This window comes from Phocoena sinus, chromosome 10, assembly GCF_008692025.1.
Source record: "Phocoena sinus isolate mPhoSin1 chromosome 10, mPhoSin1.pri, whole genome shotgun sequence".
NCBI lineage: Eukaryota > Metazoa > Chordata > Mammalia > Artiodactyla > Phocoenidae > Phocoena > Phocoena sinus.
In genome coordinates this window covers 32,107,280-32,121,565 of record NC_045772.1, presented here as the reverse complement: position 1 = coordinate 32,121,565, position 14,286 = coordinate 32,107,280, and the positions used below count along the sequence as shown (strand labels likewise).

Below are 14,286 nucleotides of genomic sequence, written 5' to 3'. Positions count from 1 at the left end.
GATATTATGAATTTTAGATATTTTTGATTACAAGTTATTTATGAGTAAAGTGACTTTAAATGAAAAGAATTTTATTTATGTGCAGTAAGCACTAAATTCAACATTACTCCTATCAAGAAATAAATGAAGAAAACAAAGTGATAAAATGAGTGGATACATCTCTGTTGCTGTCCTGTGCCCATCATTTGCTATAATGTCACAAGTACAAGATTTCTTGGATATCCACAATACAAAGTCAAAGTTAGAAAACCTGATACTGCCCTTGGCCAGCTAGCTGTGTGTAATCTGCAAAGATAGTTTACCCTGGGCTACAGTTTTCTCAGTTGTAGTTTATATTAATACTGTATTAATAACAGTAGTAATATTGAAATGATTTGACAGTTTGCTAAATGTTTTAAAAATAGAGTTGGACCACATGATACATTAAGAATTATTTCAGTCCTAAGATCCTAAAGTTAAATTCTGTTCAATAAAGATTTTTATCAGATATAATTTATTATGTTCATTGAGAATTTGGGTTCATATATATTATATATAATAACCTTTACTTAACCTGAATAATCAGTTAATTAGAGAATTTTATTTCCTAACTCCACCAAACAAGTGAGGGTTTACTATAGCTCTGAAGTAAAATTAACTACCCTGTTATCACAACCAGTAAATATTTTGCTGACAACATGAAAGCTGACATAGTGTAACAAATACAGTAGACTGAGAGAAAAGATCCAAGTTCTATTCCTGGTCTGACTCAAACATACTAAGGGACCTTAGCCTCTAGAAGTTCTGATTTCTATGACTTCATAAAATAATACATATATAAAAATCTAACAGTTATCTGTTGAGCTGGCATGAATGAAAAAATACAACCTTCATTGCTACTAAACATTAATTATTTTACTTACATTTTGTGGATACTGCAGATTATTTCACATTTTTTATGTATTATTTTAGTATTGCAGTGTATCTTTTTATGTTCTATGTAAATTTTAAATAAAACACTAGGACTACTTACTTCAGATTTTATTTGGTACTGAAATGTCAAATTATAAACCCCCCTTTTTTTTTAACAGATTATTCCTGGTAAAAAATATGCAGCCAGAATTGCACCTAACCACTTAAATGTTTACATTAATCTGGCCAACCTGATACGAGCAAATGAGTCCCGACTGGAAGAAGCAGATCAGCTGTACCGACAAGCAATAAGCATGAGACCCGACTTCAAGCAGGCTTACATTAGCAGGTGTTGTAGTTCGCTTTAGGCTTTCACTATAGAAGATTAAAGCTGCACCTGCATATACTTTTAAGCTATTTTGACTAATTTGGCTTTTTTTTCTTCTTCTAGTAAATCTTAGTTAGCAACCAAGAGCATAGAAATTACAGCCTGTTTTAGACTAACAAATTTAATTGATTTCATTTTAAATTGACAAGGAAGTCCATAACTCATAATAGCAGACTTAGGTTTATTTATACAAAAGGAAGGGTAAGAAAAGCTCCTCTTTAATTTCATTTGCTTCTCATCACAAATTCACTTTTATTTAAAACAGCTGAAATTTACCTTTTATAATTCATAATTATTACAAAATAATTAAGTTATTTTTACAAGAAGTTATTCTTAATTATTATAGAATAATTAAGAAATCATTATATATAAAATTAATTAAGAAATAATTATATAATATCAAACTCTCAAGAGCTTTCTTAAATTAATACTGAGAATTGACTGGTTATTGTTACTACAAAGAAACTTTTTAGTTGCCAGTAAAAAAATTTTTGTAATACATATTAGAAGTTGATATATTTTCTCATGTAAGTCTTATCATTTGTATTGTACCTGAGGAAAATTTTATGTTGAATTTTGTTTTGCAGCGTGCTCCAGAAACTTAATTATAATTTGTCACATTGTTTATATGGGGAAAATGCATTCAGAATTTAAGTTTTTGAAATAAAATCCATTCATAGCTGGAAGCTGTCTTTGTTCAGCCTTATCTAGTACTTGGTGAAATTCACTAAGTTTACTGGGGTTGTTTCTATAAATAAAACCTGTCATATGTTAATTTATAAAGAATTAATAATCTCTGCATTTAAAAAAATCACATTTTGGGGCTTCCCTGGTGGCGCAGTGGTTGAGAGTCCGCCTGCCGATGCAGGGGACACGGGTTCGTGCCCTGGTCCGGGAAGATCCCACATGCTGCGGAGCTGCTGCACCCGTGAGCCATGGCCGCTGAGCCTGCGCTTCCGGAGCCTGTGCTCCGCGACGGGAGAGGCCACAACAGTGAGAGGCCCGTGTCACGCAAAAAAAAAAAAAAAAAAAAAAAAATCACATTTTGGACACTTATTCTAGAAATTGGGAATATTAGTAGTTTATTTGATTTCATGCCTATGCTAATACTTCAAGAAAGAGTAGTATTAAAATAAAAGTAACTCATTTCAGTACTTAAACTGATTTGCACGTATGTAAAAATGACTTTTTTAAGCTCTGTAACAGAAAATGTAACCATATTAGAATGATTTCTAAAATGATTTTCAAACTATGATCATTAGTTTCAGATGTGTTCCTCAAAAGTATCTACAGGTGGCACTATTGCCCTTCCATCCTACCAGATCGGCTTTTTAAATTCCTTTTCTTTTTAATGAATGGTCATTTTATAAGAATACATCGAAGAAAACTAAATAATTTTAAGGGGTAAACAATTCCTAATGTTCTTCTTTTTGTATAGTGAGACGTTGCTAACAGATTTGAATACTGGAATTTCCCCATCACTACTGTATTTATATTCCTTCTTCAAATGCTGTTACTTGATCTGACAAATTAATCTCCCACTCTAGTTGCTATCATTTTTCTGATGTAGACTAGTCTGCTGTTTTTCAAGATATATTCAAAGAATATATTTTCTCTGTTACCCTTTCTTTGATACCTCCTGACATCTTACTCTCTAGCATCAGGCATGCTTTTTCCTTCTTTAAACATATTTGAAAATGTATCAAGCCAAATTTGCTAAACTAATGTGTTCAGGTTTAAGGACAGTTTGTTATTTTTAAAAGAAAATTTTAAAAACCTAAGTTAAAAGAAAAGCTGTGAATATGTGGAAAAGCTTAAAACTTGTGAAAAATAGTATCTATAGACTGACACGGTAATGTAAGTAAAGCTTGTGTTTGATTTTTCCACAGAGGAGAATTGCTTTTAAAAATGAATAAACCTGTCAAAGCAAAAGAAGCATATCTTAAAGCACTAGAGCTGGACAAAAACAATGCAGATCTTTGGTACAACTTGGCGATTGTTCATATTGAACTTAAAGAACCAAATGAAGCCCTAAAAAACTTTAATCATGCTTTAGAACTAAATCCAAAGCATAAGCTAGCATTATTCAATTCTGCTATATTAATGCAAGAATCAGGTATGTTTTTTCAAAATATTTCTATATTTAAACATATTCTAGTTTGAAATATAATAAAACCTAATCTTACCCCCAGCAAACATTTTATGAATGGATGGTTTATATCAAAACTGCATAAATAATTTATAAGAAGAATATTTAAAATACTTGCAGTAAACTTTTCAAGTAATAGCCTTAACATATATGACAATACTAATTGTTAGTTCTTCTGGTATATGTTAAAACTGATTTTTCAGACAGTCTATTAAGCAATACCATATTTATCTATTTTGTCATTTTATTCTTGGAAATATATCTTATGTATAAATATCATACTATTCAAATAATCTGAATTTGTAAAAATTTTTAGGTAATTATTTCTAGGGAGCCAGGAGCATTATATGTTTTAGACAAAATAGTATATTCTATTTTCTCTTGATTTATAAGTCCAAATACTTTTGATATCATTTTGTATCATTTTACTGTTTTCTGAGACGTTATTATAATTTCCTATATTTTCTATAAATTTAGCAAAACTAAATTATTCATCACAATAAATCAGGATCTTTGATATATTTTAGTATGGCTTCAGAAGGCAATATATATAATTTATAGTCTTAATTTTTATGTTTGGAAAAATCTATATTAATTGTTAGATACTTTTATAAAACTTTTGCAAAAAATGTAAGAATCATATTTTATAGCTAAAGAGGGCCTTTGAGTTTGTTTTTGCCAGTCATCTGTTTTGTAGATTAGAGAGTCGGGACCAAACAGATGTAATAACTACCCTAACTTTATATGGCTAGGTTAGTAACTAGTCCAAGACAAGAACTTAAGCCTACTGATTTATTTCACATTTTCTTTATTTATCATATTGTCACATAAAAGAATAGAGGAAGATCTTTATGTCTGTTATTCAAAAAAGCTATGTTTAGGAAACTAATGTTTTTGTAAAGTTAGCTAACCTTAGTAATCATGAAAGGTGCCCATTATCTGACACAAGATTGCACCCTGGGGTGTGTAGTTTTAGAAATTGAATTTTTTTGTATTTATTTGCAATAGAAATTATCTCAATAAAATATTTGTTTCCTAAAACCTGATTTATGTGTAGTGAGACATTGGACATAGGCTTTATATATAATGGTGTATTTTTACCTTTGAAAAGTATTAAAAATTTTAAATAACATACAGAAAATATCTGATTTAATAAGACTAGAACATTTTGTTTATCCAGTCATAGTTACTATTTACTGAGCATTTTTTATATATCTCATGTAATTATTAGAAAATTCAGTAGGTTAACCCAGACAAGTTAATAATTTGTTTAGTGCATAAAGTCATAACATTAACAGAATCAAGATTGAACATCTGTTTTTGTTGGCAAATCCCATGCCTCTTCCTCTTAATTCTCTATTCTTTGTCTACTCCCCGTTAGAATCTAAACTATCAGGAAATATTTCATCCCTTTTGTTTGTTTTTTTGTTTGTTTGTTTTCATGTTTTTTTTAAATTTATTTTTTATACAGCAGGTTCTTATTAGTTATCTATTTTATACATGTCAATCCCAATCTCCCAATTCATCCCACAACCACCAACCCCCAACTTACCCCCCTTGGTGTCCATACATTTTTCTCTACATCTCTGTCTCTATTTCTGCCTTGCAAACCGGTTCATCTGTACCATTTTTCTAGATTCCACATATATGTGTTAATATACGATATTTGTTTTTCTCTTTCTGACTTACTTCACTCTGTATCAGTCTCTAGGTCCATCCACATCTCTACAAATGACCCAATTTAATTCCTTTTTATGGCTGAGTAATATTCCATTGTATATATGGGCCACATCTTCTTTATCCATTTGCCGGTTGATGGGCATTTAGGTTGCTTCCATGACCTGGCTATTGTAAATAGTGGTGCAGTGAACATTGGGGCACATGTGTCTTTTTGAATTATGGTTTTCTCTGGGTAAATGCCCAGTAGTGGGATTGGTGGGTCACATGGTAATTCTATTTTTAGTTTTTGAAGGAACCTCCATACTGTTCTCCATAGTGGCTGTATCAATTTACATTCCCACCAACAGTGCAAGAGGCTTCCCTTTTCTGCACACCCTCTCCAGCATTTGTTGTTTGTAGATTTTCTGATGATGCCCATTCTAACCGGTGTGAGATGATACCTCATTGTAGTTTTGATTTGCATTTCTCTAATAATTTGTGATGTTGAGCAGCTTTTCATGTGCCTCTTGGCCATCTGTATGTCTTCTTTGGAGAGATATCTATTTAGGTCTTCTGCCCATTTTTTGATTGGGTTTTTTTTTTTTAATATTGAGCTGCATGAGCTGTTTATATATTTTGGAGATTAATCCTTTATCTGTTGATTCATTGGCAAATATTTTCTCCCATTCTGAGGGTTGTCTTTTCATTTTGTATATAGTTTCCTTTGCTGTGTAAAAGCTTTTAAGTTTCAGTAGGTCCCATCTGTTTATTTTTGGTTTTATTTCCATTAGTCTAGGAGGTGGGTCAAAAAAGATCTTGCTGTGATTTATGTCAAAGAGTGTTCTTCCTATGTTTTCCTCTAAGAGTTTTATCATGTCCGGTCTTACATTTAGGTCTCTAATCCATTTTGAGTTTATTCTTGTGTATGGTGTTAGGGAGTGTTCTAATTTCATTCTTTTATGTGTAGCTGTCCAGTTTTCCCAGCACCACTTATTGAAGAGACTGTCTTTTCGCCCTTGTATATCCTTGCCTCCTTTGTCGTAGATTAGTTGACCATATATGTGTGGGTTTACCTCTCAGCTTTCTATCCTGTTCCACTGATCTATATTTCTGTTTTTGTGACAGTACCATATTGTCTTGATTACTGTGGCTTTGTAATATAGTCTGAAGTCAGGGAGTCTGATTCCTCCAGCTCCGTTTTTTTCCCTCAAGATTGCTTTGGCTCCCCTTTTAGTTTTTGAGGCACTTTTACTGTTTTAAAGGAAAGGAAATGAGCTACCATTTCAGTGCTTCATACACATTTTTCCTATGAAAACTTTGAGATTTTTTCTTTCTGCTTTTTAGTTTAGGCACAGCAATTAATTGTTTTGATGCTCTCTTTTTGTAATCTAGATAAATATTTGCAAGTGGCTTTGTTCCTCAGACTTATTCATTTGCTCATAATATAATTTTTTTTCTTTTTAAATTCTTAGGTGAGGTTAAACTCAGACCTGAAGCTAGAAAACGACTTCTAAGCTATGTAAATGAGGAGCCACTAGATGCTAATGGTTATTTCAATCTGGGAATGCTTGCCATGGATGACAAAAAGGACACTGAAGCAGAGATGTGGATGAAGAAAGCCATAAAATTACAAGCCGATTTCAGAAGTGCTCTGTTTAATCTGGCTCTCCTGTATTCTCAGACTGCAAAGGAATTAATGGCTTTGCCAATCTTGGAAGAGTTACTCAGATACTATCCTGATCACATCAAAGGTCTCATTTTAAAAGGAGACATTCTGATGAATCAAAAGAAAGATATACTTGGAGCAAAAAAATGTTTTGAAAAGATTTTGGAGATGGATCCAAGCAATGTGCAAGGAAAACACAATCTTTGTGTTGTTTATTTTGAAGAGAAGGACTTATTAAAAGCTGAAAGATGCCTGGTTGAAACATTGGCATTAGCACCACATGAAGAATATATTCAACGCCATTTGAATATAGTCAGGGATAAAATTTCTTCATCTAGTTTTGTAGAACAGCCAGTATTCCCAGCTGGTAAGACTTCAGGTATAGAAGGAGACAAAATTCCAACTGAAAATGAAAAAGAAATCAAAAGTAAACCCAGACCCATACAGATAATAAAAACAAGTGATAATAAAAGTCAGTCAAAATCCAACAAACAATTAGGAAAAAATACAGACAAAGAAACCCCCCACAAAACAACAAAAGAAATCAAAGAAATTGAGAAGAAAAGAATTGCTGCTTTAAAAAGACTAGAAGAGATTGAACGTATTTTAAATGGTGAATAGCATTACCCTTTATCACATGACAGTGGTTTCAAAGAACTTCAGTCTATATCACGTGATTACTTATACTGAGAGCTTTGAAAAATAGCAAGGATACTAACAGTCTATCATAAGCTGCCTCTACGTAGGATCAAAATAAGATTTTCATTAAAGACCCTTTCATTACCCCAGGGTATGTATTATATATGACAGTAGTTATTAGAGTTTTGGTGACTATAGCAGAAATTACAGGTGGCAAATTTGTATCTTTTCTTATAGAAGGAAGATTCTTTCAGCAGAATAACATTGATTACCCTCAGTTAAAAATAATCTGAGGCCTGAATGGTAATCCCATGGGGGCAAATCCAACATGTGCTGGTTTATTCTGTGAATTCATATTTATTAGTTAACTTCATTTTTCCTTTAACTATTGGAATTTGACTATGGATTTGAAAACACTTACTGAACACATTCTTTTTCTTCAGTAACCTTCTATTTCCAAGGGACTTTGCACTACAAAAGAATGCTGGCTGGCTTTCTTTATGTTGTATTCTTTTTTTGATTTTTAGAAGGAACACCAGATTAAACATTTTAAAATAAGTCGTATGACATGTTAGCTTAAGAATGTGTTTTCGTAACTGTGTGCTTGTCCTTCACTCTAAATGGCAACTTTTAATCAGGTAAAGTTTTAAATACATATACGCACACACATTTCTGATGGTGCTCATATATACTGTATTTTCATTTTGTTACGTACTGAGGGTTTCACAGCATGAACCACATAATCATGACTCTTTGACTTTTGTTTCCCAAACTATTCCTGTTTATGAGGGTCATAGTCATATTGAGAAGTCCCAGTAGCTATAACTTGATTAAACTTTTGAGCTAAAACATAGTAAGTTTCTCTTTCATCTTAGTGTTATCTTTCTAGTGTTACTTGAATTTTAATTTTGTTTCCAAAAACATACCTTAATTATTCTTAAGATACCTTAGATACCTAAATTGAGTTCTGTTTAACTGAAGGCAAAACAATGTGACAAAGTTTATTTTTAAACACTAAGTTCTTGATATCTTATGGTGTATATTTTTATTAAATATTTATTTTGACTACTGAGCTTCCACAAAAAATTTAACGCTGTTGGGGCTTCCCTGGTGGCGCAGTGGTTGAGAGTCTGCCTGCTGATGCAGGGGACACAGGTTCATGCCCTGGTCCAGGAAGATCCCACATGCCGCGGAGCGGCTAGCCCCCTGAGCCATGGCCGCTGAGCCTGCATGTCCGGAGCCTGTGCTCCGCAACGGGAGAGGCCGCAACAGTGAGAGGCCCGCGTACAGCAAAAAAAAAAAAAAAAAAAAAAAAATTTAATGCTGTTTTAAGTCCATCGAGTATGGAAAATAAATTGCTATTGTATTTTTCTATACATGCATATATTATGGTTGAACCAAAATTTCATCAGTTTTGGCCTGTTGTCCAGCTAGAAAAAAGATAATTAGCCTAGTATGTGATTAATAAATTAATCAGTTGGTTTTAGCAAATTTAAACCTGAAAAATGTTATTCTGAAGAGTAGATACAAATCAAATTTATTAAATCTGACTTTTTTCATGAGTTAAAATGCATTTTATAATACCTAATAAAGTTGGCTTTAATTTAAAATGTTAAAGCTCAAGCTATTGTCTTGGGATAGTAACTAATTTCTAATTATGTAGCATTTCAAAAACTATATTTCTGTTCCTTTGAAATAATTAATTTCTAATTATGTTTCAAAACCCATATTCCTGTAACTTTTTTCTTAAAGGGATGTTTTATAAATAGGTCATAAGAAACATGGTCTGTATTAAAGACCTACTCTTACTAGGTTCTCTGAGGCGCTGTCATAGATTATTTTTTAGGCAATATAAAGCAAGCACTGACATCAATGGTAGTACATTTTTGATTCATTAAAACAATACCTAATTTCAGTTTTTAAATTATAGCTTTGTGACTCCAGATATAAGGTGGAGAATACCTCATATACCATGACTTGAAAAATGAAACTGTTATTGTTACATTCTCTACATATATCTTGAGAAGAAGTTTGAGTTTGATCTATTCTGTTATAATATCAACTGAGGATAGTTCAAAAAAGTAGAAGGAAATCTTTTATGACAGCAGACCATAATAAAAGCTTTGAGTAATAATTTAATAAAATTATGTAACTATTCAAAAGATAAAAGATATATTAATATCCAATGATTTTTATAGAAAAAAGAATTTTCTCCACATTAGCACTTAGAAGAGTGCCTATCATGTAGGAAGTGCTCATATTTTGAATAATTTATTTAAATCAAATTCACCCTGAGTAATCAATAGCTTTTCCAAATCAGTTGTTTCTCAACCCTCATTTCATATTAGAATCATCTAGACCCCACCCTACAACAATTAAATCTGAATTTCTTATGGGTAGAGCCATGCTTCAGTTTTTCCAGAGGCTCTCTAATTTGTAGTCAGGGTTAGGGACCACTGCTCTAAATTCGTTCAAGAAAATCCTCTTATCTCTCCTGTGTTAACTTTTAAATTAGTGACATAATCCAATTAATTTTGATGTTTTAACTTCCATTAAGGAATATGCTCTTCTGATACCTAGTATTTATTCCATCTTAAGTTCCATCAAGTTTGCTTATGTGTGAGGTGATTATTTTTTCTCTTTAAATTCGTAATATAAATTTTATTCAAGCTGTTGAGGTGAAAAAGTCAATGGAGAGTTTTTTCCTTTGAAGCTGCCATTTGGGGGAAATGGAGGGTAGGGACATTTTAGCCCAATTCACTAACCTGTGTTTCACAGTTGTGAGCATCTGTAAGTTTGAAAAAGAAAGCTTATCATAGGTTTATGTACTAATAAGGGGATGTAGTTTTAGTTCTTGCTGTTTTACAAAAGAAACTTTTTCTCATATTGCTCCTATATGTGTGTCCTTACTAACATTCAGAATTGGGAATTTTATCTTATAATAATTATTCCAGTAAGTAATTTTATGAAGTTGATGACTTGGAGGATAAAGCAAATATGTTTGCAATTTTGTCTTTACTTTTATGTAGATGTTTGGTATGTGAATTACTCAGTTCTATTAAAAACCTCATGCCTTTCCGACCACAACGCCATGAGACTAGATATCAATTACAGGAAAAGATCTTTAAAAAATACAAACACATGGAGGCTAAACAATACACTACTTAATAATGAAGTGATCACTGAAGAAATCAAAGAGGAAATAAAAAAATACCTAGAAACAAATGACAATGGAGACACAACGACCCAAAACCTATGGGATGCAGCAAAAGCAGTTCTAAGGGGGAAGTTTATAGCAATACAAGCCCACCTTAAGAAGCAGGAAACATCTCGAATAAACAACCTAACCTTGCACCTCAAGCAATTAGAGAAAGAAGAACAAAAAAACCCCAAAGCTAGCAGAAGGAAAGAAATCATAAAAATCAGATCAGAAATAAATGAAAAAGAAATGAAGGAAACAATAGCAAAGATCAATAAAACTAAAAGCTGGTTCTTTGAGAAGATAAACAAAATAGATAAACCACTAGCCAGACTCATCAAGAAAAAAAGGGAGAAGACTCAATAGAATTAGAAATGAAAAAGGAGAAGTAACAACTGACACTGCAGAAATAAAAAAAATCATGAGCGATTACTACAAGCAACTCTATGCCAATAAAATGGACAATCTGGAAGAAATGGACAAATTCTTAGAAATGCACAACCTGCCAAGACTGAATCAGGAAGAAATAGAAAATATGAACAGACCAATCACAAGCACTGAAATTGAAACTGTGATTAAAAACCTTCCAACAAACAAAAGCCCAGGACCAGATGGCTTCACAGGTGAATTCTATCAAACGTTTAGAGAAGAGCTAACACCTATCCTTCTCAAACTCTTCCAAAATATAGCAGAGGGAGGAACACTCCCAAATTCCTTCTACGAAGCCACCATCACCTTGATACCAAAACCAGACAAGGATGTCACAAAGAAAGAAAACTACAGGCCAATATCACTGATGAACATAGATGCAAAAATCCTCAACAAAATACTAGCAAACAGAATCCAACAGCACATTAAAAGGATCATACACCATGATCAAGTGGGGTTTATTCCAGGAATGCAAGGATTCTTCAATATACGCAAATCTATCAATGTGATAAACCATATTAACAAATTGAAGGAGAAAAACCATATGATCATCTCAATAGATGCAGAGAAAGCTTTCGACAAAATTCAACACCCATTTATGATAAAAACCCTCCAGAAAGTAGGCATAGAGGGAACTTTCCTAAACATAATAAAAGCCATATATGACAAGCCCACAGCAAACATCATCCTCAATGGTGAAAAACTGAAAGCATTTCCACTAAGATCAGGAACAAGACAAGGTTGCCCACTCTCACCACTCTTATTCAACATAGTTTTGGAAGTTTTAGCCACAGCAATCAGAGAAGAAAAGGAAATAAAAGGAATCCAAATCGGACAAGAAGAAGTAAAGCTGTCACTGTTTGCAGATGACATGATACTATACATAGAGAATCCTAAAGATGCTACCAGAAAACTACTAGAGCTAATCAATGAATTTGGTAAAGTAGCAGGATACAAAATTAATGCACAGAAATCTCTGGCATTCCTATATACTAATGATGAAAAATCTGAAAGTGAAATCAAGAAAACACTCCCATTTACCATTGCAACAAAAAGAATAAAATATCTAGGAATAAACCTACCTAAGGATACGAAAGACCTGTATGCAGAAAATTATAAGACACTGATGAAAGAAATTAAAGATGATACAAATAGATGGAGAGATATACCATGTTCTTGGATGGGAAGAATCAACATTGTGAAAATGACTCTACTACCCAAAGCAATCTACAGATTCAATGCAATCCCTATCAAACTACCACTGGCATTTTTCACAGAACTAGAACAAAAAATTTCGCAATTTGTATGGAAACACAAAAGACCCCGAATAGCCAAAGCAATCTTGAGAACGAAAAAAGGAGCTGGAGGAATAAGGCTCCCTGACTTCAGACTATATTACAAAGCAACAGTAATCAAGACAGTATGGTACTGGCACAAAAACAGAAAGATAGATCAGTGGAACAGGATAGAAAGCCCAGAGATAAACCCACGCACATATGGACACCTTATCTTTGATAAAGGAGGCAGGAATGTACAGTGGAGAAAGGACAGCCTCTTCAATAAATGGTGCTGGGAAAACTGGACAGGTACATGTAAAAGTATGAGATTAGATCACTCCCTAACACCATACACAAAAATAAGCTCAAAATGGATTAAAGACCTAAATGTAAGGCCAGAAACTATCAAACTCTTAGAAGAAAACATAGGAAGAACACTCTATGACATAAATCACAGCAAGATCCTTTCTGACCCACCTCCTAGAGTAATGGAAATAAAAACAAAAATAAACAAATGGGACCTAATGAAACTTCAAAGCTTTTGCACAGCAAAGGAAACCATAACCAAGACCAAAAGACAACCCTCAGAATGGGAGAAAACATTTGCAAATGAAGCAACTGACAAAGGATTAATCTCCAAAATTTACAAGCAGCTCATGCAGCTCAATAACAAAAAAACAAACAACCCCATCCAAAAATGGGCAGAAGACCTAAATAGACATTTCTCCAAAGAAGATATACAGAATGCCAACAAACACATGAAAGAATGCTCAACATCATTAATCATTAGAGAAATGCAAATCAAAACTACAATGAGATATCATCTCACACCAGTCAGAATGGCCATCATCAAAAAATCTAGAAACAATAAATGCTGGAGAGGGTGTGGAGAAAAGGGGACACTCTTGCACTGCTGGTGGGAATGTGAATTGGTTCAGCCACTGTGGAGAACAGTATGGAGGTTCCTTAAAAAACTACAAATAGAATTACCATATGACCCAGCAATCCCACTACTTGACATATACCCTGAGAAAACCAAAATTCAAAAAGAGTCATGTACCAAAATGTTCATTGCAGCTCTATTTACAATAGCCAGGACATGGAAACAACCTAAGCGCCCATCATCGGATGAATGGATAAAGAAGATGTGGCACATATACACAATGGAATATTACTCAGCCTTAAAAAGAAATGAAATTGAGCTATTTGTAATGAGATGGATAGACCTAGAGTCTGTCATACAGAGTGAAGTAAGTCAGAAAGAAAAAGACAAATACCGTATGCTAACACATATATATGGAATTTAAGGGAAAAAAATGTCATGAAGAACCTAGGGGTAAGATAGGAATAAAGACGCAGACCTACTGGAGAACGGACTTGAGGGTATGGGGAGGGGGAGGGGTGAGTTTTGACAGGGCGAGAGAGAGTCATGGACATATACACACTAACAAACGTAGTAAGGTAGATAGCTGGGGGGAAGCAGCCGCAAGGCACAGGGATATTAGCTCGGTGCTTTGTGACAGCCTGGAAGGGTGGGATGGGGAGAGTGGGAGGGAGGGAGACGCAAGAGGGAAGACATATGGGAACATATGTATATGTATAGCTGATTCACTTTGTTATAAAGCAGAAACTAACACACCATTGTAAAGCAATTATACCCCAATAAAGATGTTTAAAAAAAAATAAAAATAAAAAAAAAATAAAAATAAAATAAACATTACTGTTATCCATGGCAATGGCCAGGAAATTGTTGGCAGTTAACAGATCAGCTCCGCTGGTTTGAATGAATTGTCAATATTCATTTGCATTAATCATGCCTCTTATATGAAAATAAATACTATTTACTGCTTGAAAAAGTTAAAAAAAAAAAAAAACCTCATGCCTTTCATCTAATTTGAGCTCTCAACTTCATGTTACAGAATGCTTCTTTAAGGATGCTTTAATGAAAAATATTATGAAAATATATAGATTTGTATGTCAGTTTATACT

General features: G+C 33.2%; 1 protein-coding gene across 2 annotated transcripts in view; it reads left to right on the top strand.

Annotated features, from left to right (window-relative positions):
- Positions 1-7,961, top strand: part of TMTC3 (transmembrane O-mannosyltransferase targeting cadherins 3) — a 62,976-nt gene extending 55,015 nt beyond the window's left edge. For both annotated transcript variants that reach the window (XM_032644611.1, XM_032644612.1), the window contains exons 12-14: positions 1,071-1,240; positions 3,169-3,395; positions 6,560-7,961. In XM_032644611.1, coding sequence (XP_032500502.1) covers positions 1,071-1,240; positions 3,169-3,395; positions 6,560-7,374 — 1,212 coding nt within the window. In that variant the 3' untranslated portion in view covers positions 7,375-7,961. The remainder of the gene's footprint in view (positions 1-1,070; positions 1,241-3,168; positions 3,396-6,559) is intronic.
- The last annotated feature ends 6,325 nt before the right edge of the window (positions 7,962-14,286 follow it).